Raw genomic sequence first — 25,597 nt, 5'->3', positions numbered from 1 at the left:
CAGTACGGAATCGTACCGTCAATCGATCGTTGTGTGCGGCTTTATCGCGGTAATGTTTACTCTCCTATGGACGTAGCGAGGCGTGTGAGCGCCTCACCGATCCCGAGGTATCGCTCGCACGTCATGGATTGAGACGTCCGAGCTTCGGTGGTGTAGGGCGATAGGGCTGTATTTGCGTTGCTTGCACCCAACGGTGAGTACCGGGTATCGGTGTGTCTCAATTAGCAACGGACGAACGGCTCATATAAATGGCCGCGTTTATCAATCGCCGACCAGCAGAACGGTGTGAAGAGTGAACCGGTGTAGACTGTGTTTCGCGAGCGTGATATCTTTACTGCTGAAGCGTGTCATTTGCGTTCGTGGAAGTGTGGTAAATTTGAGCCAGAATTGTATTATCAGATTGTGGGGAGGAAAAATTAAAATGAAGCTTGTAAGTATTGTACCGGGGTTGGCGAGTTGTGATTTAATGCAAGTGATTGTATGACTTAGCGTGTGTGCTGACTGTTCTGTACTCCTAGGTGTCGGTCGTTCTTGCCGTGCTGCTGTTCGGAACGGTCTGCAGCAGCTATGCCATCGAGTGTATGGATGTTTGGGATGAGGAAAGCATTGCGGAGATGATCGAGGACGATCGACGGTACGAGGAGTCGGTGAAAGCGGGCCACTCTCATTACGAGGAAGATGATTGCGATGAGCATCCCGTCGACAGTGAGGAAGCAACCGTGCCGGACACGGACGAAGAGGATGAGGATGATGATGCGAGCGATCAGGCCCCGGTACACCACGAGGTAGCACATTCGGCTCATACAGAACAGCTGCGACAGAAGCGCGAGTCGGCAGTGGTCCAGCCGGAACATCCGGAAGCACAAGGCGATGCAATCGATGACGGTCCATCCGACCTGGAGACTGCCGAAACGCATCTCTTTCGGCCAGTGTTTCGATACAAATCCCAGTACACGGAACGGCGACGAGTGAGAACGCTGACCGGGGGTGTCAATGTTGCACCTTCGCAGTAACAACCTTCCAAACACACCCAGTCGTCGTGTTTGTGCATTAGCTCTAGTGTGTTCATCTGTAAATTACTCATCCACAGCCTGACCATCCCCTTCCTGTTCCCCTTTGCCGCATCTTTTCGCAAGTAAACCCCGCGAGTCGTGCGAACACGCTCTGTGAGTGTAATAAACAAGTAAGGTTTTTAATAGAGCTGTTTATGGTTCTACGGTACGGAAGCTAGCCCATCAAAAAGGGTAGCTTTATTTCAGCGCTAAGAACATTGTTGCCTGTTCTAAGCGTGTGTGTGTTTGTGTGTGTGGCTAAACGGGGCTGGCGCGAAAATCGCATCAAGGTGCGAATTTTTGGACGGTTGGCGCAGTGTAAACACATCGTTCGCCGGTAGCCGGCCCGTGTCAGATTTAGGTTTGTCTTTGCATGATGTAGTAGTAGCATTTAAGTGCGAGGAGGAAAATATGCGACTACGAAGTCGTAGTAAAATGAAAGCATCCTATCAGGTTGTAGTTTATACATTCACTAGTTCCAGTTGATAATGCGGTAAATTGTATGAAGTGTTGTAGCTCTTTAATAGCTGGATAACGTCGTTAAAAGGTACAGAAATGTAAATATAAGCTTAGAGAGTAAATAAATGTGATTAAAATAAAATAAATCAACATTTTGCGTAATCTTTGCTCGTTTTATGTCCTTTCTTTAAGGTGGGTTCTTATGTCTTCTTATCAATCACCATGCATCGTGAACTACCAGGCGTCTCCATTATCCTAAGGGTCATCTGGCATAAGAGAATGTATATCATTCTGAGGAATTAATTAGTTCGTTGTCATAAATTCAGCATCTGTATGATAGATGCTAAACATCTCCCTAATTTTTGCTTTCCGCAAAGATGCAAATAAGGAGCGGGTGGTTAGTTTGAAGATGAAACGCGAGTGTGGTCTCGTTCGACCTTGAAAACGCTTTCGATCGTATCGATAGCATATTCTTATTTAACAACATTGTTTCCTTGGGCTTCAATGCTGGGCTTGTGGATCTTTTCACCCTCTTTTCCCATCCGGCGTTCGTCGTTCCCTCATCACGAGATTAGAAGGCATATGTTGCAACCAGGATGACTTGGTCAATGACGACATCTCCGTGATGACTAGCTCGTCGCTAAAAATCAGGCGGGTGCGAGAAGCTTTCGAGGCGTTTGGAATCATCTCCGGTACCCGTCTTAACGTCGAGAAATCCATCGTGATCAAAGTTGGATGCACCGCACCAACCACGAGCATCGGAGTCCCATGGCTTCGGACGGAAGAGAGGCTTCGGATTCTTGGAATTTTGTTCTCCAACAATATAAGTCCTAACTTGGGATCACTGGGGTTTCATCGCGCGAGGGACCTGAATTTGGTGCAGAAGGTGGTTCTGTTGAACACCTTTCCGTTGCCCTAACTAAGGTTCGTTGCGTTGGTCTGTTTGGCGCACGCGCAATGGACGTAGCGACGTGCCTCGCAACAGCGTTAAGCTCAACGTTCACGTCCCAGCCATTAAAATCCTCCTTCGTTAATACATCAACAGACAGACCACATGGATGTCTTCGTTCGAGCTGTATATGAGTATTTTTTTAAGAGTAAAGAACGTGTTAAAAAGCAAAGAGCTAATAAGCCTTTTTCAATCATATGCTAGATAGAACGTACGTTCTGTTCCATGAGCTGTACCAGTTGCTTTACTGATCATAGTGGGAATCGTTTAGCGCATGCATTTCGGGTTGCCTATCAATAGGCGCGAACAAAATGGCTCATCGATATTCTGCATGCATTTCCTCATTTCTATCTGTAAGTTGGAGACAAACTCTTAACTATTATAATTTCCAATCATTTGTCTTCCCTTTAGCGGCAATGCTGATCCATCTTGCTTGCCATCTGTTCTATTTAACAATACTAATTGAAACCAAGCACCAATACGGCCAGCCCGTTCTTTATGAATAAAAAAAAAATTTAAACCAAGCATGCCCGGGATAAGGCATAAAACAAGGAGAAAATACCTTGTGTTCCTGTGTACTGTATCGGCATGAGAATTGCTAAAAACACTAAGTCGAGCAGTAATAAGATATCAGTTTATAGTTTCTCCGATTTGTTCACGGTAGCAAGGGCAAGAAGAGTGGTTTGTGTGTACCAACTGCTCAATCCGCGCTTAAATCGTGTCTTCGTGTCGGTCGGATATGATCGGGCAATTTTTTAAAGATTCTAGCCCTGTTGCAGAAAAGCGATTCCATCGAATGGAAGCATGGTTCTGGCCGTCCGAAGCAACCGAAGGATCGCCCTGGGAAAACCGCGTACGAGGCAAAGGGATATGCAAAGGTGGATTACGTACCGTTCGAGATGAACCAGTCTGCAAAAGCATCGGCGTAGGATTGAAGATAAAACTTAACATCATCGGCGTACAACAGACAACCATTTGGGGGTTGGGGATCTGATGCAGTCGGAAAGATGAAAAGAGAAAACAACAAAGGACTCAAGACGCTCCCCCGATTTGCTGATAAACGGGTCAGAGAGTTTTGAGGGAAAAAAACAGCAACGTGGGCCGGATTAAGCTACATCCTTCTACTCGAAGCAAGTGTTGGAAGAAATGCACCGGTTGGGTATTCTTGTGATGCTCAAGCATATCTAAACTCTTAACGTGCACCAGGTCTCCCGGATCGAGAATTTCTGGACTAATTTGGGCAGGAGAGGCATTTCATTGCCAAATTTACGATTTTTTTCTGATAAAGTTAAATTATTCTCTTAAAATTGATAAGATTCTTTTAGTCCATACGAGACTTTGACGAACCTTTAAGGAACTCTCACTCGACCTCAAGGACTAATCGTTTGAAGGTTTGTGCTAGTCCTGAACTGGTGCATTATATCTATCCGTGATAATCGAGATGAAGCATTGTGAAGACCAACACAGAACAATCATCCTAGGCTTCTTCTCCTGTTATCCTAGTCCTTATAAGCATAGATGACGCCTTGTACTTGTTCGTCCAATATTTCCAAAAGTCGAGCCAAATTCTGTCTCAAATTTGCACGTCCTCCAAATGTCGAATCTGCCCAACCATCGTTGAACGCATTAGCAAATATTGGATGGCATTTAAAAATAATGAGGTCACTGTTTACCATTATCTTAAAATTTTAACAGAACCTTGAAAAACACACGTGATTAAGCGCGTTGGTCCAGGTTTGTCTGGCTGGCAACTAATGTACCACCTCATATCATCTCATCCATTGCCAACCAAGTAGCGCGCTACACATGCAGTATCCCCGATTAGGAACACTTGCGGTTTAAACAGATGCTGATCAATAAAATGTGTGTCAACATTATAGCCAAATCACTCTGAAATATTCAGATGGACCTACGAATGCAGCTTGTGTTGCAGATATTTTTCTGTTGATTCAGTTTTGGGCTGAAATATGTTTTACTGTTGAGGCCATCAAGCAACGATTTGATGACTTATTATGAAATGCATTATTACTATGATTCCTAAGACTCTTGTCCCAAATTCTAGGGGTTTTGGGGTTATGGTTAGGCTTAACTTAAGTCTGAGCGGTAAATTGTGCAGTCCTTGTGGCAAATACTGCAATCCAATAATTAGCTTAATACAACTTAATAAAGTATTTTCAAAACTTATAAAGCTTATAACCTAAAAATAGTACCTTATACATATCTTAAAATCCAGAGGCATATATCACTACTCACTGCTATCATATGACCAAGACTTGTTTTCAAATAGTGGTTAGAATGCCTTTGACTGAGATATTCTTCTTGAGAGCAATTGTTGAAAGTTTGAGTACAATGAACCACACCATCGATTGCCATATTCAACCCATCTGTTTCGCTTTCTACACACCCCAACTGTCGCGCAGTGTACAGAGATGCCCACCAATGTTGCCTACATTTGACACACGGATCGTTTGTACAGCTGGCACTCATGTGTGTGCTTCAGTTGCTGCATCTTCTCAGTTTTTTGGCAACGTATAAAAGAAGCTTACAGTTCGTTCATCATTACCAAAAGCGCCATCGACACCGCGAAGGTGCCTCTACATCGGGTTGGGTTGGTGTTCAAGCTCTGTCAAAATGGTTCACTCCATATCGCTCTGGAGCGTGGTACTCGTGGCCGTCTGTTCGCTCATGGCAGCGGTTGAAAGCAGTAAGTATTTTCGCCCTGGTTCTCCTCTCGAAGACTCCCAACTGACCACCCAACTGCCCTTTGCCACCTTTCAGAGGAAGTTGTCTGTTACTACGGTACGTGGGCCACCTATCGCCAGGGCAATGGAAAGTTCGCCACCGAGGACATTGATCCGTTCCTGTGCACCCAGCTCAACTACGCCTTCTTCGACATCAAGCCGGACGGTTCGATCAGCATTACGGACGACTATCTCGCCCTCCCGTCCGGGCTTAACGCAATCGGCAAGTTCTACGAGCTGAAGCAGCGAAACCCGGCCCTGAAGACGATTGCCGCGATTGGTGGCTGGAACGCCGGTACTGCCAACTTCAAGACGGTGGCCGCCAATCCTCAGCTGCGTGCTACCTTCGCGAGAAACGCAGTCTCGTTCCTGCAGCAGCATCGATTCGACGGTATGGACATTGACTGGGAGTATCCGAGACCCGAGGACAAGTCGAACTTTGTGCTGTTTCTCCGGGAGCTGGCGAACGCGTTCGCACCGTACAACTATCTGCTAACGATTGCGGTGGCGGCTTCCGAGTCAGCGGCCAACGAGGCGTACGACATTTCGGCTATCTCGGGCATCGTCAACTACATTAACCTGATGACGTACGATATGCATGGCAACTATGGCGTGACCAGACATCAGGCCCCGATCAATCAAGGACCGTCCTCGATCGATGACTCGAGTTACAAGCAACAGCTCAACGTGGAAGCTGTGGTGAAGTACTGGCTGAGCCGGGGTGCTCCGGCCAGCAAGCTCACCTTGGGCATTCCGCTGTACGGTCGCACGTTCAGGCTGTCCAACCCGAGCTTCGATGGCGTTGGTGCGCCTGTCAGCGGCGTTGGCTCTCCTGGCCGATACACGCAAGAGGCCGGCTCGCTGGGATACAACGAAATATGTGAAGCTGCATTCCCGCGAAAGTATTTCGACTCGGCCCAGATTGCGGCGTACGCTTCCGGCAACGGTGAGTGGGTCAGCTACGACAGTGTGGATGTCGTCAACCAGAAGTGCAACGTGATCGCGAAGTACGGACTCGGCGGAGGCATGGTGTGGTCGATTGAGCAGGATGACTTCCGGGGCATTTGCGGTCCCAAGTTTACGCTGCTGAGCACCCTGAACCGGTGCGTGAACAATAATGGTCCCGCGCCCGCTACCACTACCACGCGCGCGACTGCTGCACCGACAACGAGGGCTCCGACCACTACGACCAAAGCGGCCGCTTCCGGCTCTGGTTCGTTCGTTTGCACCCGGGACGGATACTTCCGAGATCCGTATGACTGCAACAAGTACTACCGGTGCTACTCCGGGTATAAGTATTCCTTCAACTGTCCGACGGGTCTGTACTTTAACGAGGACTACGTGACCTGCGATTGGCCCTACAATGTTAGATGCTAAGATGCTGCTAGGGCGATGCAATAAAGGATATTTCAATTTGTTCGTTAACTGTAAATACATGTCTTTAACGAGTTATTTTAAGGGTAGCGTTAAAATCAATCACACTCCTGATCAGAGTTGAAATTGGGAATGTTTCCTCAAACTTAGAAATCTCTTCTCCAAACGTTCTTTATGGAGACGCCTGGTCTTTCATGTTCATACTCTTCAGCTTTGGTATATTAACTACTTTTGTTGTAAACTTTATTACAAAAGCACCATAAATGGGTCAAATGAAAAGCAAATCTCATATGTTTATCATATTTTTCTACTCTAGGTTGTTAACATTATAGTCATCCATTGTTATGCATATTTTTTACCTTACCAGCCAATTGCTATGTATTTGACATGCAGTTGCAACCATCTTTATTCAGTGTCCTTGACGATGTTCATTATCTAGAAAAACAAATGGAGCAAAGAATTTGTCCAAAATTCTTCGTTTTGAAGGGAGTTTATTAATGCTTCAAGATTCAATGGTACGCTCATCAAAAACTCCAGTATAAAACATTTGCAGATGGAAGAGAAGTCTTCAAAGATTTGTCCCAGCACGAACATCCACGTCTTCAAGCAATGAACGTGTTAAGAAGATCAAAACGATAGTAAAACCATTATTTGGTTTATATAGCTTATGACATAAGTTAATCACTCGAAACGATTCGTAAGATTTTAGAAGGTCAATTGCGCATGAAACGCTAAAATTTTCGACTCGTTCCAAGAAAGTTGAATAGAAAGAAGGTGGCGTAAGAAGGTGGTTCAGCTGGTGAATTCTAACTCAATATATGTCCAGTGATTTGGCCGGAAGCAAAATAAAAAAGGTCTTGGAACGCCGCTTCTAGTCGATTAAGGAGAAGAAATCGCTGAATGAATATGGCAATAGATGGTGTTATTCATCGCACTCAAACATGTGAATCTAGTAGTCTCGAGATATACTAAAGCAAAACCATCGCATTGGGAATAGTTCTCGTTTCACTTCATAGCACAACCTTCAATTGTTTTGAAAATTATTCTAAATCGACGGCATAACAATTTTACCTCTCCAGACAACCTCAAAGCTAGCTTAAACCTGCTGCTTCTATGTATCTGTATCAACAAAGAAACATCTGCATGTTTTACTCTTCCTGTGTAATTTTGCACAAAGGTGGATAAATATTGTTGGTGTGTAGTGCTCCCGTACCTGTAGCATCTGTGCAAACCAAATGTGCTCCAATTGGAAGCAGCACACACACACGAGCTACTTTATTCGGTTCGCCATGGATTAAATGTGATGTGGCGCATTCAACTCAGACGATACAGAACAGATTAAAGAAGAAATTCAAGGTCAAATCTTAGCTGGCGGATCTCATGTTGGGGAACGTTTATTCAATAACCCGTAGCTATTTAAAGACCTGGGCAACGGTGCTGACCATTCATTGGAGACGTCCATGGCCAAAGGTTCTCTAAGTCCTGATCCCGTACAAGCCTCAATGTCCACCTTTGGAAAATATTGACAGCGTCAGGATAGAAGTGCCTCTAACGCTAAGCGGATAGGGCCCAGTAGCCCAGGTTTTGTGATCAGAAATTTCCAAATCTTAATCAGAGATCTGGGATATTATACGAGTTTTAATCAGGAGTCCGTGATCCTAGTACAGCGAAGCAAATTCCTAAACATGCAGTTAAGACTCTCAAATCTGGAATCAGTCTCTTTTAATCGGGCGATCGAGATCCGGAATCGTTCATCAGGGATTCAGAGTTATAACGTAATTTGCCTATGGAATCATTAGGGCATATGCTCTTGTTCGTCTTCCTGCTTGGAGCCTATAGAACCAGCCTTTGCTTAGCCCGCCAATGATCAACGGAGAGGTTTTGTTTAAATGCTATCCGAAAAATCCATCGAGAGAACCGTGCATTTTAAAGCTCTTCAAGCTCTTGGATTGGATATACTCGACTACTCGACTCGGACCTAAAAGCACCAGAAGGTCCCACCTTTTTCGACTTTCTTTCACCGTGGCAATATCTGCCCAACACGCGTATCTGCGGAATGGTTACACACTCCTAGAGTATTTATTTTCATTAAATTACGAGCGCGATTCGTAAAATTAGCGTCAAACTGATTGCAGCTAGTTGAGACACCTCCGCAAGCACGGATGTGTTGGCCTGGCTCTGTTAGCGCGTCTTAGTGTAGTAATAAAATTGAATATTGGAGGACAATACAAAACTTGGAAATCACGGGCATACGATTGTAGCGGCTTGCCGATTGCTTGGAACTTCTCGATCGCGTTATGAATTGCGAATGCCGAGCGCCTGTTCCAGTTCGGCCCGTTTCTGGTTTACCTTGGTGAAGAAGTATCGCGAAACCGCTTCCTGTGTCCAGGGCTGGTGGTAGAATTCGGCCCGCCGCTCTTCCTCCGGATTGCCGACGATGTCGGTCATTGCCTTGAGGTCGCGCGTTTGCGACACGATCCACTTCTGTATGAACGTTTGCGGATCCTTGGCGAAGCTTAGGAAGAACTCGCGATTCGTTTTCAGCTGATTGATCGTCTCGACCGTGTCGTGGATCTTACCGTCGAGCGTCTGTATTTCCTGCTGGCTCGCCGTGCTGAGCAGGAACGTGTTCATCTGGTTCTTGAGCGTGTCGTCCACCTCGACGTCTATGTCGTAGCAGGCCGTCTGTTTGTTCTCCAGCCCACCCTCCACCGTAATCACGTGATTGATCACGATCGGATCCGGTGGGTGCAGCAGCGGGTTTAGTCGTTGCGGGATTTCCGCAAACTTCATGCGTGGACAGCCGAAGATTTGTTCCAAATATTTGTCACACGCAATGTACTCCCGCTCGTGTGCGTCCTGCAGCTTGTGCGTTTTGATGTACTGCCACAGCGCGGAAATGATGACCGGGCGCGTTTGTGTGTGCACGCCGAGCAGACGGGCAAGACGCGGGTCAAGCTTAAACTGCAACGGCTGGTAGTCGAGCAGCAGCAAGATGGTGCAGCGTACGTTCCGATCCCCAGGGCGCTTTACCTGAAACCCGTCCGTTTCCTGCGTGGAGTGTGTACGGTGCCACTCGACCAGATGATTGTCCGGCCCGTACAGATCCTTGTCCAGCTCGATGACGAGCGATTTGAAGAAGCTGGAAAATTTACGCTTTATCTTGGTCGGGTCCGATTTGTTGTCCTCCAGCAGGCGACCCTCAACGCGCAGCTCCCACGATGCCACGGAACCGTCCGGGTTCGCGTCACCCTCGCTACCGTCCTTGCTAGGATAGAACGTGTTGGAGATGAAGATGCGTAGCTTGCGCTTCTGCTTCATCGGACGCTTCAACGCTTCCTGAATGTCCAACCGTTTGCGCATTATGGTGGCATCCAGCTTGCGCTCGAACGCAAGCAAATCCATGTAGGCTTGGGATTCGGGTACGAGATCGCGCACTTTCTGCGGGAGTATTTTATCGGCCAGCTTTTTCTTCTTTTTTACCGAGTAATCACTGAAAATTGGGGGACCGGTATTATGAGCAATTAACTCCTCTGGAATCATCTTATTTCAATCACTTACTTTTTCTGCTGAACTTGATTCATAGCGGCGCGACTTTCGGAACTACGCTTGCTCCCGGAAGAGCCAGACATAGGCGAACCCCTCATGCTTCCACCCTGAAAGCCGGGTTGCATCGGGCGTTGATGTTGATTCTGAGCTGGTCCACCGCCTCCTCCCATCTGGGGTGGTGGCGTGTATGCTCGCGGCTGAAATCAAAAACAGAAAGACGAGTTATAAACACGTACTTTGTTCGTAAACTTCAGCTACTGTACTTTGTCTATTTTGGAAACTTTACTGTACAAGTACAAGCAGCTTACCGAAAAATTGTTTCCCGGTCCGTACGGACGCATCACCGGGGGTTGATTGTTTGGGCCCGGCGACGCCGGATAACGCTGCGAACCCGGACCAGCATTCACGTTAGCCGCCGGAAACCGTTGCGACATGATGAAATGCTTTGCAGAGTAGAATTATCAAACAATTTGTATTATTTTACAATCGTTTTCTTCGTGCAGGAAAAAACAAAGCCAAGCCAAAGCGACATCAAACACTTTTGACAGCTGTGACACATTTGACAGAAGGTGTTGTGGTGATGGTGCGGGAACGTTAGCTCCGGCTGCCGGGTCGGATAGAAATAACTCAAATTCATTTGAAATTCAAATTGAACCGTTGGATTGGTTTTGCATTGTACTTGAACAACTACCGTGGTGAAATAGCATATGCTATAAATCAGCAAAATTACCTCCTGTTTGCAAAATGAACATTTTATTACACTTAAATCAATCATTCTAGTCTGAAAAAAGCCTATTAAATTCGTAACTAACGTTACCATTTTCAAAATTGAATTCCCTAGGGGGATTGATAAGAGGTAAAGATTTTGAAATTAATTACTCACTCTCTGTACTTTCTGGCTTCACGCATTACACAGTCAACACTTCAGAGAGTGGCGAGATGCTGCACAATTAACCTTTAATCCATTGAAATCTTTCCCATACCTTTGTACCTCGCTAAGAAACTGCTATCAACAGTCGTTATTGCTTTGATCGATATTAAAAGTGCATCATGATGTTCCGAAAGACCAGCATCTTGGGAGCTACAGTTGTTATACTGAGCTTGATTATTGCTACAAATTGTTCCACATCACCATCAGCTCTCGGTAAAACGAAAACACTTGTGAAGTAATCAAAAATTGCGAAAACGAATAAAAATACGCCTACGATCTTTCAGATATAATCCTTCAGAAGCTTTGCGTTTGCCCATGCGGAAATCCCCGTGGCGGAAAACTTTACACCGTGTCAAGTGAAAGGGTATGTAGATCAGTACATCGTTACCTTTGAAGCATTTTTCATGGTCTTGTCTTGCGCCAAACTCCAGCTCAATTGGTTTGATGCGGTGGCGTACTGTAATTCGATCGGTATGTCTATTGTGACGATAAAGGATGCAAACGATCGACGACTGCTGCAGCTGCATTTGGAGCAAACGCGACGCAACCTACGGTCACAGTCCCGCAGTCAGATACCGTACTGGATTGGAGCGAACACTCTTGCAGGAAGTGGTATTCGGTGGGGTTTAACTGACCAAGAGGTGAATCAACCGGAGTGGAACCCAGCATCAGCACCGACCGGTAATCAGCTTTCGGAACCGTTTTGCGTTTACATACAGGGTGATACTATGCGATGGATTCGGGCTCCTTGTGATAATGAATCGAGACAATTTATTTGTGAATATTAGTGAGCTTAAGAGCATAACGCAGCAATACACTATAATTTCCGATTTCGAATTAATGATTCTCTTCATTCATCGCGAAACTGTTGACAGACGAATTTTTTACGTCCGGTGCATTGGAAATCGTTCCACACGAACGTATCCTTTGCAATGGCAACACATCGCTCCGTCTGCCCATCGTCGGAAAGAGCGTGGTTTGGTTCACCTTCTGTCCAGTTGCTGTACGTCACCGGACGTCCGCTAAGTCCCCAACGATGGGTGCCCAGTGTGCCCAAATCATTTGCACCAATCCAGAAGAACTCCATATCGAGATCGGATTCTTCCTCCTGCAACACTTGACGCAACGCACTAGCTTCGTCCTCATTTAGCACCTCGGCCATCTCCATTCCGACACTGTTGCAAAACGCAACCGCCCCATACCAATTACTTGTCTGTGAAGGAGATAAAAAGTTGGCTGAAATGTCTCACATCATACACTGTTTTCCGAAAACTATACCCGTCTGATGGGAATGTAGTACTCTTTCTCCTCGGATGGCTTGCACGGACAAAGGCACCCATTTTGTCGAAGGACGTCTGTAGAAGCCAATAGAAAGAGGTTGTATCACAATCGATGAATGAATAAAAGCGAGTTTTCTAGGTTCTTACCATCAACATTATTTGCACCAGAAATATTGCTACTCGCTACCGACAGCCAGGTAATCAGGAAAAATAACACGAACGAACTCTTTGTACCGATTTGTTTAAAAGCCATTCCTTTTGCGAAAAAAATAACGAAGCTGCCACAAAATAAATAGAGCTGTTAATTGTACTGGCACAGTGTGTACTTCTGTGTACGAGATCTCGGAGCGTAAAAATCTCCTGCAAAGCATGGCATGGTGTCGGAGATAAGAAGCGCCCGGAGAAGGCTCACTACAGGTCAGCTTCCAAATGATAAGAGTGGGAATTCCCCATACTGTAGTCTGTGAATCATTAAAATAATCTTACCGAAGTTCAGAAAGCGAAGAACAGTGTTAAAATCATTCACAGAAGAACGGTTGAAATTGAAGAGTTTATTTTTCATTTTACGAATTACATCGATTTCAAATTTATTAGTTTTTATTTTCGAAAAAGTAATCATGATGAAATAATGTTAAAAAACTCTCGTTCTAGATGTTTAATAAAATTTAATCATTTGCATTCAACCCAACAGACTTTGAACTGCAAACGCCTGAATGTATGCAATGTAGTTATTTATTTTACCGGATTCGGGACATCCGTATACCAGGATACCAACACCGGATTTTAATTACTTATATTTCCGATTCTATGCCTCCGATTGAGCCTGAATTTGTTTTTTGTGTTGTGACGGTCAGGTGTATCAGGAATTTGTCTTAAAATTAAAAAAAACCCGGTTTTCTAGCTGTTTAACTAATTTAATTACATAGCCCACTGTTGGGTTGCATTTGAAGTACAAGCGCCTGAATGTATGCAATTTGGGTTTTTATTTAAATCGCCATTAGATCGACACAGCCCAAAAGAACTGTCCTAAGAAATTCATTTGGTGAATAATTGTTACATTTGTTCAATGTAAAATACATTCAATGTAATGTTCAATGTTCCATACATTTTGTTCAATTAGTTGAAAGTGATAAAAAACAGTTACAAACTTGCAGAAGCTAGGACTAGGAATTCATCAAATTGTACTCTTCGAGCGAATCGACTCTCTTGTAGTTGATTTTCTTTCAAATTCATCAAATAAATCAACCTTCTAGAGTGTTATATTTGGCAAATATGTTGTTTTTTTTTATTATTTATCAATTACACTACACATTTCTGGCCAGTAATGCGAAACCTTATGTACATACACTTAAACACGTGAGGGAGAGCGAAAAACACAAACGTCTAAACGAACACGATGCCGTGGGGAAAAAACGGGACAAAAGGACAAAGGAGACCTATCGCGAGATAAAAATGATCCAAGGTTGATGAAACAAGTAGAAGAAGAAACCAAATCTTAGCAAAAGCCAAAATCGGAAAAAAGAATGATAAAAGTGCGTATAAAACGCTCGAATTTGATCCGAAAGGAAGAAAAATGTGCAAGAGCTTACTTAAATAAACTACACTTTGTTCCGTACGGCCCTCGTGATAATTGCATCGAGCTCGTATATATCAGCTATATAAATACTACACGATAGAGTATAGAGGAGGAGCGACACCGAGGTGAGAAGCTAGCAGCGAGTAAGACGATCATCCCCCGGAATGTCATTCGAACATCCATCAGACATCGGCTCACTTGCTCGCGGGGGTTTTTTGTAATGACACACTTTCATTTGAACACATACAGCAAAAGGCCGGGCCCCGGAAATGGGAGGCCAGCCATTCGAACAATAGCGGTTGAGTATGAGAGATTACTTGAAGGATTCAACGACAAAGACCCGGCGGTATGATCATTTCCCCGTTTACTTCTCGCAGCTGGATATGGGTGGAAAAGGCACACAAAGTCAGTCCCGGGTTTGTTTAAACCTCGCAGATGAAGTACGTTTCGAAGCTGCAGGGTGTATCGTTCCACTTCAGCCCCTTGCCATCACGGTTCCACAGCTCGAGACAGTGTTCCTCCTCGCCGTTTTCGTAGCGGAAGTTGTTCGGTTCACCGGCGTTCCAGTTCGTGAAGGAAAGCGGTCGTCCGTTCGACACCCAGAAGAAGCTACCCTCCTCGGCCAGATCGGTACCCGAGGTCCAGAAGTGTTCCGTTGCGAGACCTGTGAATGGACAAGAAATGTTAGTAACACGAAAAGATTAAGAGTGTTTTTGTTTATATTAAGCTCACCATAATCTTTAACGTATTTCTCCAACCGATCGTTCTCTTCCTGTGTCTGTATGCTGGCAAGTTGCATTCCATGGAACCGACAGTACTGCAGCGCTTTGAACCAGTTAGCCTGTGGGAAAGAAAAGAAAAATAAGTATTCTTCAATCCAGATTCATCTTGCTTAGCATTTAATACGTACCTTGAAGAAGATGCTGAGGTAGTAACGCTTCTCTCCCAGCTTCAGCAACGGCATAGTCCATCGTGGTGGGGCAGTAGATTCTTCAACGCAATTCGGACAATCTGTGAATTTAGTTGTAAAAAACAACAGAACAATTGAAAACCTCTGGTATAAAGTCAAGCAAAATAAGGCATACTAAAAGAAGAAAACTATTAGAAGGTAAATTAGCTGATGCATCAGGCTTAAACTTTATAATTAAGGAACTCCATATCGGATAATTGTCTTTTTAGCTGCTAAACGTGTAAAAAAGACTTAAACCCATGCACCTTTCGCCAAAATACGAAAAATAAAGTAAATACTTCATGCTTGTTCGTTATAAAAATTGTATTCCTTAGGAACAGCCTAACCATATGCAACGTAACGAGCATCATAAATTTATACTCATTTTGCTCACATAGGTCGTTGATGTTTAGAATTATTTGTTAAATGAACAAAAAATCTTTATTCTGCCTTTAGCCTTTATAAAATATTTTGGCATTCTTCTTCTTCTTCGGTGGCAGTACAACCTCGAAAGATCTCGGCCATTTATGGCTTCCGGTGACTTGATTTTATTCGCAGTCAGCCCTACGGATTTGGACCTCGGTCCTGTCGTGTGAAGACCGGCGCCGCTGTCGCCTCGACCACCGGACCACCCCATTTTGGCATTACATTTGTTTAAAAAAGCCTGTGATAAATAATAGGCTGTTGTTAAATCAATAACACAAAAAACATCAACTTATTGAATGAAATCACTTCACAGGGGAGTAAGCCTAGGACACATAAAAATAAGCAATATGTCTCGAATTTTAGGTAGATGCTCGATTTTGAATAACATTATTATCCGTTAATATATATTAGGGAAAGAATGGTTCCTTGAATACTAGTGCTTATTTATAAAGCGTCCAAGAGTTACTTAATTTGAAGGTTTAACTTTATTTTATACATAGAATTGTATAGAGGCAATTTTTATACATAGAATTGTATTTTTTTTATTTACTTCGATTTATAATTAGATGCATCCTTCAATAATTGAATGAAAAGCTCTAACACACCGATTCCCACATTCGCACACAATTTAAAACAAATCTTAACCATAATATTCACCCAATGGGAGAATTTCGCATTTCGCCCCACTATACTCTATAGATCTCTTGAAACGTAAACAGGCTTGTTCAGACTTGTTGAATTATTTGATATATAACTTCAAATTTTAAATCAAAAACTCTGTTTGAACTACCGTGAGATCGTTTCTGATTTTCAAGTTTACTTCCTCAGGATACATGAAAAACACTAAACAGGTAATTATATAAATTCATACCATCCAGCCTATTTTGCTTGCTTCCAATAAAGACATTTAAAATAATCAGAGTTAATGGAATTCAGCTAAACATTCGAGCTGATTTCTGGAACCCATTTCCTGCCGTTGGCTAGAGACGGACTGCGATTAACTTTAATGTGCACTTTTGTCCACTGTGCCCATCGCTCCATTTCGAAAGAGCAGGAAATGATAATGCTTTATCTGAAATAGCCTCCCGCTGCACAATACATTGAGTGTATTAATTGCTCCTCATTTCTAATTATACTCTTTCCGCTCTTTTTTCACCAGCTAATTCAAGAAAAATTACTATCCTTCCCACAGACGGTGCTCCGATAACCACCGATACCACCGATATTTTGAAGATGCCGTTAAGAAGGCCAAGGTAGGTGGTTCGTTGCTTATCGAGTTGAATAACTAAATCACACGAATACATCGGTCGGCAAAAAAAAAATCCCCCATCTTGCCAAAACGGACCCGTTTTGGGGAGGAATTCATTTGAATAGAATTCCGATAAAGTGGCATTATCTTGACACGGGGAGTGTGTCTTTGGGGGGGATGAGTATGTGGCGCTGCAACTCAACACGAACGGACACAAATTAGATGCATCATGACAAGGTACCCATACCGAACGCGCTAGACATGATCGATTAGCGTTTGTCGGTCGGGACAAGAATTTATCCTGAAGCACGCTGGTAGCAGCCGATAGGCAGCAGTACAGCAACTGACAGCCACAGGACAGGTGCATTAAGGTTAAGGTCATTCGATGCTGGCTGCGACCGGGAGGATCTGCTTGCGGCTGTGCATTAATTAAATTCCTTCCACAAACGGTGTAGCTCTTGCGAGCGAACAACGTGCCAAGGTTTCTCAAGCACTGAAGCAGCCAAAGCAGTTTAACAATGTGAAATATTAAAAGGAATATTATTACTTGAAGTGAAAGGAGTTTGACCACGATGGCTCTTCTCTGATCGGATGGGATTTCAAGCTTCTGGTTGTTGCTTCGCTTGTGTGAGAGTCGGCAAACAATGTAGAAGCGTTCGCGGTTGGGATGATCGATTATGTCTTCATTGCTGATGATCAATTCAAAATTCAATTTAATTTCCAAGTACCATTGCACAAATCTATCAAGAATCTCATAGTCATAAACTATCCTCTAGCTAATCCATTCGCTTTATTGTCGTGCATTATTATCCACTTTTGATCTGGAAATTCTAAACGAACCTACCTAAAGTGACCAACAGTCCCCCCAAGTCGAAGGTGTGCTTAAGCTTCGAGGACGAATCAGCCTCATGGAAATATGATCGCATTTCTCAACCTTTCTACCGACGATCATACCGTGTCGTGCATACCCACGTGAACCTCACTCAGGGACTACTTCCCTGAGCTTGGTGCTCAGCGGCGCTGGATTCGTGATCTCGGTCCATTAAAAGCCTGGCGCATGCTTATGTAAGCGGTGCTGTAGTTGGTCGAATTGGACGAAAACAGCGTCACCGTGCCGGGCCCAGTTGCTCGACTGTCCATTGCGTAATGGCGGCGCAAGTATGGAGATAATTCAATTTTGACATTCCCGTGCGAAGACGGAACCGTGCGGTAGGACGTACGGATCGCCGATCCGTTTTCGTCTCGGTACTCAAAACACCCGAATGAGATGTAGCTGTCGCTTTTCTGTTTTGCTCCGTTGGTCCCTCAGTAATACCAAGGTTCAATAGGCACCAGCGCATCCGCAACATCAGCGCAGTTTTTTTTTTCGGGAGGTTAATGTGAGATTAATTGTACGGTGACGCCTTGACATTTATTTCACGGGTTTTCACGCGACGACGCATCTTTGATGTTGCTGGTTGGGTAGCCAGCGCTAATGGCATGCACCTTGTGCGTAGCTTGTCGTTGTCGTCGATGAAACCACTTACTACACATCGGGTACCATCGGGCTTACACATGCATATTACGTGTGCCAAATTGAAGGATGAACTTTTCGGGGGGGTCCATCTGGATGATGGCACACGTTCGATGCTTGGCACATCGGTACACGCATCCGTATGTTTGCTGTGAAGAGAAGCAGCGCTTAAGGTCAACTTTTTGGGGTATTAAGAGTCTTTTGTTTGTTCCCTTGTCATACAGACTTGTTCAAACAGCAAGTGAGATCGTCGTGATCTCTTTGAATATTTCCTTGGATTTGGGGGAAACTATCAAGGATGCTTTCATAAATTCAAAACTCTCTCCTTCATAATCTCCTTTAATATTTCACACGACTTAAATAAAACATGACGAAAATACAGCTTTCGTCTTTCCTATTGAATTTTAAATTGAAGTTCCCAAAAATACTGTCGGACCGTTTTAATTAAATTGAAAAATATATTTGAATTTTAGTAGGAAATCGCTTAAATGCTCTTTTGAGATTCAATTCACAGAAAATCACTCCTAGGGAGTTACTAATTGCCACAGAGTTGTCGAACAGAAGAGAGTGTCAAATCACAAATATTTAAATCACGCACTCCCTGTTATTCAGGATGCAACAACACCAGTCAGCATACTTCTTCTTCGGTTCTATAACCGCGAGAGGTCCAGGCCTGCCATTTCTGGCCTATTGTGACTTGGTTTTACCCGTTGCCTGATCGTCAAGTCCTTCGTACGGTGAGCCGGTTTGCATGGGGTTTGAACTTCGGCCCTGTCGTGGGAAGACCGGCGCTTATTTGTCATCGGCCACCAAACCGCCTCAATGAATATATTGAGTTTATCATGATCTTCATGATGTCATGATCTTGGTGTTAAATATTGACTTCAAAAATTCGATAGCATTGGTGTTGAAACCAGCTGCAAAATTTAAGCTTAAAAATCGCCCAATGTACAATAAAGATAGAAGAAAAGTCTATAACAAATGAATTGATAGAAGAATAACCTGTAGAAAAAACCTTAAGCTATTGAGAGTTACGAGGACACGACTACACACATCCTAATTCATAATAAACTATCAACGATTCGCTCAAAATTTCTAAAATTACAATTAGTAATGTGCAAGCTATTGCTGGACTCTGCTCAAGAAGATACTTCAACCCTGTGATTACTTAAACAAATTTTTTTTAGAATATTTCTAACACTGTCCAGTTTTACAGGTGGATGGTCCAAATAATATTGAGAAAACTCATGATATTGCTCTTACACTAGTAGTTGATCGCGGAAACCGTCTATACAATTTATTTAGTGTTTTAGTTATAATAGAAAGTCACTCATAAATTTGAGGATTCCAGTAAAAGTTAATAGCAAATCAAAAGTAAAAAATAAATAGTGACAAAACCATCTTACTTACAACCTACAAAGCATCACTTTGTCATTGTCACAGGAAATACTAAAAGATTCCCTCATCAATCCGCTCATATCTTCCTCGTGATCAACCTTTTCGCGCCCCCGGGGTGGGAAATGAAATACGGCCCTGAAAGCCCAATCAACCAAAGCACCAACGACCGAGCAATTCCCGTCCGGCTTTTATCTTCATTTTACGTATTAACCATGCTACTACCATAAAAGATCGTGCCCATAACGCGTGGCACCTAAACCCTCCCAAAGAGTGACCAGCCACACAGGGGTCAAGCACAGGGCACCGGAGGCTTGCTGGATGCCTTTTACTCCAACATACCAGTTCATTCCATTCAGATTGCGATGCGGTGAAGCTTCTGCTAACAATCGTTCATCTCAGCGAAGAATGTGCATTAAGGTGCGTGGCCCTCGAAAATCCTGGCCGGAATTTGAGCAGCGCGGGAAAAACGCGTTGAATTGACGCGATCCAAATGTCATTAAATTCACATGGCGTCGGGCCGTTTGGGCGATGAATGCATTGATCGTCTTTTAGGGCGAACAAGACGACGTCAATGATAGCGTCCCTGAGCCAGGTTAGTGCTGGATTATGAAACGATCGCGCACCAAGGAAGCAGCACACCAAGAGTCTGTTTGGTCCGATCGGTGCAGCTGTGTGCAAAACAATCGATCCACATGCTTCTTCGATCTCTTACACCACACGCTACATTCGGAATATGTGTTGAGCCACACATATGGCCTCGCCTGAAGGTACCATAATCTCTATGAAACAATTATTTCGGACAGCTTAAAACTGTATTATGATCGCGAGCCAACAGAGCAGGGGCCATTTGACTGGGCGTGAGGCAATGCGGTGCGTTAAATGGATGGTGCCATCAGAAACGACACCAAGGCTGCAATATCAACATGCGTCACACTCGACTCGAGCACTGCCAGGCTAGGCCGCAAACTGTGGTGCGTGCGGTGCCCATAATTTAAATACAATTCTTTGTACAAATTTCAAACTGCACTCTGCTCGGTGCGCAATGGTGGCCCACCACACGCACGTGAACGCTCGCGGAAGGTGTCTCAATAGTGACAAAGTGTACGCACCATGATTGATACGAATCGTTCGCAGCTGGTTTTCCTACAAATGTTGTGAAATGGTCCCAGTTCAGTCCGAAAGTGGTTAGGACACGTGGTTACATTATGCAGGAATGCACGAGCTCAACGGCGAGCTTAAAATTCTTTGCCCGATCAAACTCCATGCCTGTCTTGGAATGGTTGCGGTGCGTTTGGCTCGTTTTTGCCGGTAATGGATGGATAGCTCATTACCGCATCTACCGGCTGGACCGGTGGATTGAGCATATGTTTTGATTGAAACTCGAATCACCCGCCCGTCTCTGCGTGCCGCTCGGAAGATGGATGGATTTTTGGACGGGGAAAGGTTAAGCCAATTTATTACCACTAAACAACAGCGCGAGCTAACAAGCGAAATCGAAGCTTCAGGTTTCATTTGATTTGATGGGGGTTAGTTTCGAATGAGGTTCAGAAGGTAAGCATCATTAGTTAAATTCATCAAATTTGCTATTTATTTTCGATTCGAAAAATCGAGAAGAGTTCATCGAGGAACCTGAATAATGGAATTAGAGGGCAATGTTGCCTTTTTGGGTTTAAAATTTATATTACAGAGCAAGGTTTATTGCATGGACTCAATTTGCTATCATCATCATTGTCCTTTGAAGCCATTCAAGTTTTATTAAACAAGAAATGGAAAATGCTTAATGCTCGATGGTTTATAAGGATGTTTCAAAATCTGGTCCAGGCAAAATTTTAGCATGCAATTCCCGGGCTGAAAGACAATAGATGAAATAGATAAAAGATGGTCCAAAGGGAGAATTTTAGGGAGCTTCAGTAGAAAACTATCAATAACGTTTGTCAAGAACCAGAGAAGCCAGAGTTATCTTGAAATATTTAAAGGGAGTTTTTCTGCCATTTTGTTCGTCAAGAGTAGCTCATTTTAAAGAGATTTTGACTTTTTTCACTGTATTAATTTAAATGATTTGCTTATGAAGGTCAAGCAGAATATAGCAAAGGGAAGATATCATTAATTTCAACAAACAAACTTGTTGAGCTGCTCTAGCAATAATTTATCTCCATCTCACATTACAGTGTCTTCTGCCGAATTGAAACCAAGTCCTCCAAACCACGTAATAAATCAACCGAGGTATTCACTCGATGTCGCAGTCATATTCATCAGTCAAGTCACTTCCAATGACTAGGGTTAGCTCCATTCCACTGTAGAACGACACAAACGATTTGGTAGTGTGTATTTAACTCTAATTGAAATTTATTACAATAGCACTGTTAATTCTTTGATTTTCTCATTTAATTTACAAATTAATAAACTAGTTTCATAAGAGCTTCATGAGATCACGAGCGTTAAGAATCGAAAAGATTTCATTTCCTGCTTAAACTTCTTTCCGGGGAATTTATCATTATGACATGTGTAGTCTAATAGATATGGCCTCGAAAATCTGCTTCTTATAGAGGTCTACAAGAATTAAACAAATTAAAGTTGGTGGATAATTCCATACAATTCTTCCTAATGTACGTAATATTCCTGATCTTCGACAAACCAGCTAAAACTCGAAAGAACGTGTGAAAAGCTAAACAATAATTCGGTTGATCGAATTGATTGCATTGAAAACGAAATTAAAACCAGGCGAAACCTAGACAATGGTGGCCGCTGAACAGATGTTGACCATGCTCTCCAAGAAACTCAAACCTACCAACAGCCTAGAACAACAGCCTTCAATGTGTGAAATTATACCCGATTGTCTATTCTCACCATGCAGACGCGTGCAGGCATGGCAAAGGCGGCCCTTTTTGGGCGTGTAAACCTTCATCAAAATAGTATTCGATTCACCTAATACCCAACCGGAAGCTTGCGCCATCGACGACATCGATGTTTTACCTCACGCACCGTAACCATAACCCCCGTCTCACGCACCCCCCCCCCCCCCACCGTTTTTCAATAGAAATCGAGAATGACAATGTGGAGCTGGGAAGTGTAACAACGCACGGTTGCGAGATCAAGTTACAAAAACAGCGATCCGATCTGGCACACACTCTGAACCATTTGCCTGTAATTAAGGTCATTATTGCGAAAGGACATGTTAGCAGCGTAACATTGAATCAATGTTACACACGTCAACTGTTCCCAACATCGACAGCTGACTGACGGGAGAGAGAGAGAGGCCGAGAGTGAATCAAACTCGTCACCAATGACGGTAACGTAATCCACGGCGATCGGCGTAATCCTGGCCCTATTCCATCGCACCAGAAATGGCCGGATAACGTGGGGCGCGTGTGCGGATACGAACCGGTTGTGGCGAAGGGTCACTTTCTTCGGCATAATTATGTTAATCGTTAGTTCGCGAGCCCACCATTCCCCGGTGGGACGACGAACACTGCCTGCTTTTATCATTGTGATGTCATAAAAGGGGAGAAGCGTACGAGTGGAACCTTTTTTTTCATTACCACACTTAACAGAGGAAGCACACAGACACACAAGAAAACACTCACACACACCCGACCGATCACCACCAGATAGATTGGGGAGGGAATATTAGGGAATTATAATTACTGGTACCGTGTGAGTTGCCCGCTAGAGCCTTTGGCGTTGCACACTGGATTACACTTTCACTGAGCAGCACGACCAACACGGCCAGGACGAATCCCATCCGGTTCCATCGGACACAATCGAGCACAAGCTTTTGTGGTTGCATGATGGCGCTTTGGTATTTGTGCAGTAAGCTTAAACGGGTTTGCACTTTAATAAAGCACAAATAATCCACTTTTCGAGCGAATAATCCACAAGACTTTGGATGCACTTTAAAGCTCCAGCACGCACGGGAAACACACACACTCTCACACACGCGAGAAGATCGAGACGCACGACAGCGAACGCGAGCTTTGTGATCAACGACTGCCAAACCGCAACTAAACACGCACGCGCTCGAAAAAAGACGACAAAGACGCGCTGCATGCGAGAGCCGGTGGACCTCCCCCTACTACTACTACTACCACTACTACTACCACGATGGACAAAAGCCATCCCCCCCTTCCCGAGGCTCACACGATGCAAACGATCGTCCGAACGGCGAACGAATCAACCGAGGAAACGATCGACAAATGGATGCAGCACGAGCACTAGCGTCTTCACCGCGGCGAGGTTCGTCGCCTGTCTGACGAGGCGCAAGTCTTTTCATTCCAGCCCGCCCGCCGATCGGCATGGAAGGACGAACGGTTTCGGCGAGGACAACTACACGACAGAGACAGGTCGCGGGCACGAAATTGAATCGAGCGAGAAGGTGATCCGAAAACCGCAACCGCAACACATTGCTCTCCGTTATGCTAATAGTGAGGTTTGGTTTGAAGGTACGAACAAAAACAAAATGCTTCAAAACCGACCCATTGGCCTTGGGAGGTGTGTTTTGTGTGAGCCACCCGCTAATCCGCAAGGTGGTTCTGTTCGGTGTGGTTTTGTGTTGCGAAAAAGAAGAGACACGAGCACACACAGACGCATATAACATACCCAACGCCGAACACACCATCGGAATGCAGCTCCATTTCGACATTATGGTGCGCTCGGCGTGCGTAAATTCTAGTGCCATCTGAAAGGGTTTTGCTTTACACAGTGGTGGGTCGGTCACTGTCGGTACTGTGGGCTTTAAGCAGGTCAATCTAGCTGATCGGTTAACCGGTTTTGTTTTTGTCCATGCTTAGGAGAGATGAGTCGGTAAGGTTTCGAATGGATCACGATGGTGGTGGATGGTACAGTGGTTTTTGCTTTCATTGAACACAGTTTACACGAGACTGCCTTGGACTGCCACCACAACGAACCGGACGATCGATATCTTTACATCATCCGGACCCGGGAGCTGGTGGTGAGAAACAGAGATGGGTTTTCCGCTTTTCGATCGTCACGGAATTGAGGGATGTCTTGATCAAATACTCACGACGACCGGTAGACGTACGTCCAAAAATATCCCAAAAAAAACATATCTAACAGACTCCGCACCGTTACTTTGTATTTATCTGTCAACTCCGGTGCAGCATCGGAAAGGGGCAAACCGGTGTAAACAAAATGTGTTACACAAGTGTGGCGGTATTTACTGTTTTTTTTTTTTTCGTTTCGTTTCATTTGCTCTCCATTTATAGGATGTGGGACCATTTTTTGTACATGCAGCAGGAAATTTTGGCCATATCAGTGGGAGCTGGTTTTTGTTGTTGCTGTTGTGTTTTGGTGGTGTTGGTTGGGACTGTGGTAAGTATCGTTACGTGCGCGTTTTAAAGACGGTTTCGCAAAGAAGCGCTCTACAAAAAGGGAGTAAAAGTAATATGTAATACATTTTACATGCGTACATGTCACCGATCGGTGTTACGGAAGATAAAGCTCGTAAGAGTCTCTTGTTTGGCATACTATCAGGGGACAGAATAAGCAATAGGGGCCGTCTCTAATGAATAAAAAGACATATTTGGAGGGGTTTATCAGTATTCTATACCTGCTTTTAGTAAAATGTGTACTAGAATTGCACTTGATACTTTCACTAAAATGCACTCCAAATTTTAGAAATTTGTACATAATACTGCATCAAGATTTCTTTTTCTTCTAATCAGTTTTCTTTAACTTCCTAAACTAACAAGAATTCTTTGATCATTTTTTCCTATGTTGACCACAAAATATAAATAAAATTTTTCCCCAATCGAAGGCGTACCAACCAGACCAGATGGTCTTATTCACTGTGGACCTGCTGGATTGGATGTATAAACCAACTCTCCTAATTTGTACTCATCAAAACGCGTCAAAGTCTTTGCACAAACTCGTAGATTAGCTGAGTAGACGTAGATCAGACTGACTTCAAATATTGAATAAATAGTTTTAGATGAATGGTTTTAAATAAATCTTGGAGTAAATGGAGTTATAATCCATGAGTTTCGGAAGAGAGGGATAAGCATGTCCGAGGACTCGTTTTTATCTTTGAATCGTGGGTAGCCACGGACCTCCATCAAGAATTTTTCTTCCTCACAGACTTTTGAACTCTTGAAGACTAAAAACTTGCCAACTTGGGATGGGATTTTGAATAAAT

At 44.0% G+C, this 25,597-nt stretch overlaps 6 protein-coding genes across 6 annotated transcripts in view; 3 read left to right on the top strand and 3 right to left on the bottom strand.

Annotated features, from left to right (window-relative positions):
* Window positions 1–269: 269 nt before the first annotated feature.
* On the top strand, window positions 270–1,657 carry LOC118509378. Its single transcript, XM_036049919.1, has 2 exons — window positions 270–430; window positions 519–1,657. The coding sequence occupies exons 1-2, from the start codon at window positions 422–424 to the stop codon at window positions 1,011–1,013; spliced, it is 504 nt and encodes a 167-aa protein (XP_035905812.1). The 5' UTR covers window positions 270–421; the 3' UTR covers window positions 1,014–1,657.
* Window positions 1,658–5,034: 3,377 nt separating this feature from the next.
* Window positions 5,035–6,627, top strand: LOC118509377 (chitinase-3-like protein 1). Its single transcript, XM_036049918.1, has 2 exons — window positions 5,035–5,164; window positions 5,239–6,627. The coding sequence occupies exons 1-2, from the start codon at window positions 5,092–5,094 to the stop codon at window positions 6,576–6,578; spliced, it is 1,413 nt and encodes a 470-aa protein (XP_035905811.1). The 5' UTR covers window positions 5,035–5,091; the 3' UTR covers window positions 6,579–6,627.
* A 1,994-nt stretch (window positions 6,628–8,621) lies between these two features.
* On the bottom strand, window positions 8,622–10,667 carry LOC118509376 (brahma-associated protein of 60 kDa-like). Its single transcript, XM_036049917.1, has 3 exons — window positions 10,433–10,667; window positions 10,137–10,321; window positions 8,622–10,068 (listed from the first exon to the last, which is right to left on the bottom strand). Exons 1-3 carry the CDS (start codon window positions 10,556–10,558, stop codon window positions 8,871–8,873), a joined length of 1,509 nt encoding a protein of 502 aa, XP_035905810.1. The 5' UTR covers window positions 10,559–10,667; the 3' UTR covers window positions 8,622–8,870.
* Window positions 10,668–10,992: 325 nt separating this feature from the next.
* LOC118509375 lies at window positions 10,993–11,896 on the top strand. Its single transcript, XM_036049916.1, has 3 exons — window positions 10,993–11,268; window positions 11,340–11,419; window positions 11,487–11,896. The coding sequence occupies exons 1-3, from the start codon at window positions 11,175–11,177 to the stop codon at window positions 11,841–11,843; spliced, it is 531 nt and encodes a 176-aa protein (XP_035905809.1). The 5' UTR covers window positions 10,993–11,174; the 3' UTR covers window positions 11,844–11,896.
* Window positions 11,893–12,726, bottom strand: LOC118509374 (C-type lectin 37Db-like). Its single transcript, XM_036049915.1, has 3 exons — window positions 12,483–12,726; window positions 12,334–12,410; window positions 11,893–12,268 (listed from the first exon to the last, which is right to left on the bottom strand). Exons 1-3 carry the CDS (start codon window positions 12,586–12,588, stop codon window positions 11,906–11,908), a joined length of 546 nt encoding a protein of 181 aa, XP_035905808.1. The 5' UTR covers window positions 12,589–12,726; the 3' UTR covers window positions 11,893–11,905.
* An 866-nt stretch (window positions 12,727–13,592) lies between these two features.
* LOC118509372 (location of vulva defective 1-like) overlaps window positions 13,593–25,597 on the bottom strand; it is a 40,769-nt gene continuing 28,764 nt past the window's right edge. The window contains exons 6-8 of the mRNA XM_036049913.1: window positions 14,822–14,922; window positions 14,644–14,752; window positions 13,593–14,575 (exon numbers count right to left, since the gene is read on the bottom strand). Coding sequence (XP_035905806.1) covers window positions 14,334–14,575; window positions 14,644–14,752; window positions 14,822–14,922 — 452 coding nt within the window. The 3' untranslated portion in view covers window positions 13,593–14,333. The remainder of the gene's footprint in view (window positions 14,576–14,643; window positions 14,753–14,821; window positions 14,923–25,597) is intronic.

The sequence above is a fragment of the Anopheles stephensi genome, chromosome 3 (genome assembly GCF_013141755.1).
Source record: "Anopheles stephensi strain Indian chromosome 3, UCI_ANSTEP_V1.0, whole genome shotgun sequence".
In the NCBI taxonomy this organism is placed as follows: domain Eukaryota; kingdom Metazoa; phylum Arthropoda; class Insecta; order Diptera; family Culicidae; genus Anopheles; species Anopheles stephensi.
Note: the sequence above shows the minus strand (reverse complement) of the source record. Positions and strands in the feature narration are given on the sequence as shown.

Bases quoted from the DNA above. Each gene is read 5' to 3' on its own strand.
- LOC118509375 (XM_036049916.1), top strand. From the start codon at position 11,175: ATGATGTTCCGAAAGACCAGCATCTTGGGAGCTACAGTTGTTATACTG. The intron at 11,269-11,339 runs GTAAAACGAAAA...ACGATCTTTCAG, and splicing joins CACATCACCATCAGCTCTCG to ATATAATCCTTCAGAAGCTT. The intron at 11,420-11,486 runs GTATGTAGATCA...GCCAAACTCCAG, and splicing joins ACACCGTGTCAAGTGAAAGG to CTCAATTGGTTTGATGCGGT.
- LOC118509374 (XM_036049915.1), bottom strand. From the start codon at position 12,588: ATGGCTTTTAAACAAATCGGTACAAAGAGTTCGTTCGTGTTATTTTTC. The intron at 12,411-12,482 runs GTAAGAACCTAG...TGGCTTCTACAG, and splicing joins TGGTGCAAATAATGTTGATG to ACGTCCTTCGACAAAATGGG. The intron at 12,269-12,333 runs GTATAGTTTTCG...TCTCCTTCACAG, and splicing joins ACTACATTCCCATCAGACGG to ACAAGTAATTGGTATGGGGC.
- LOC118509377 (XM_036049918.1), top strand. From the start codon at position 5,092: ATGGTTCACTCCATATCGCTCTGGAGCGTGGTACTCGTGGCCGTCTGT. The intron at 5,165-5,238 runs GTAAGTATTTTC...GCCACCTTTCAG, and splicing joins CATGGCAGCGGTTGAAAGCA to AGGAAGTTGTCTGTTACTAC.
- LOC118509376 (XM_036049917.1), bottom strand. From the start codon at position 10,558: ATGTCGCAACGGTTTCCGGCGGCTAACGTGAATGCTGGTCCGGGTTCG. The intron at 10,322-10,432 runs GTAAGCTGCTTG...TTTTGATTTCAG, and splicing joins GACCGGGAAACAATTTTTCG to CCGCGAGCATACACGCCACC. The intron at 10,069-10,136 runs GTAAGTGATTGA...CCCAATTTTCAG, and splicing joins AATCAAGTTCAGCAGAAAAA to TGATTACTCGGTAAAAAAGA.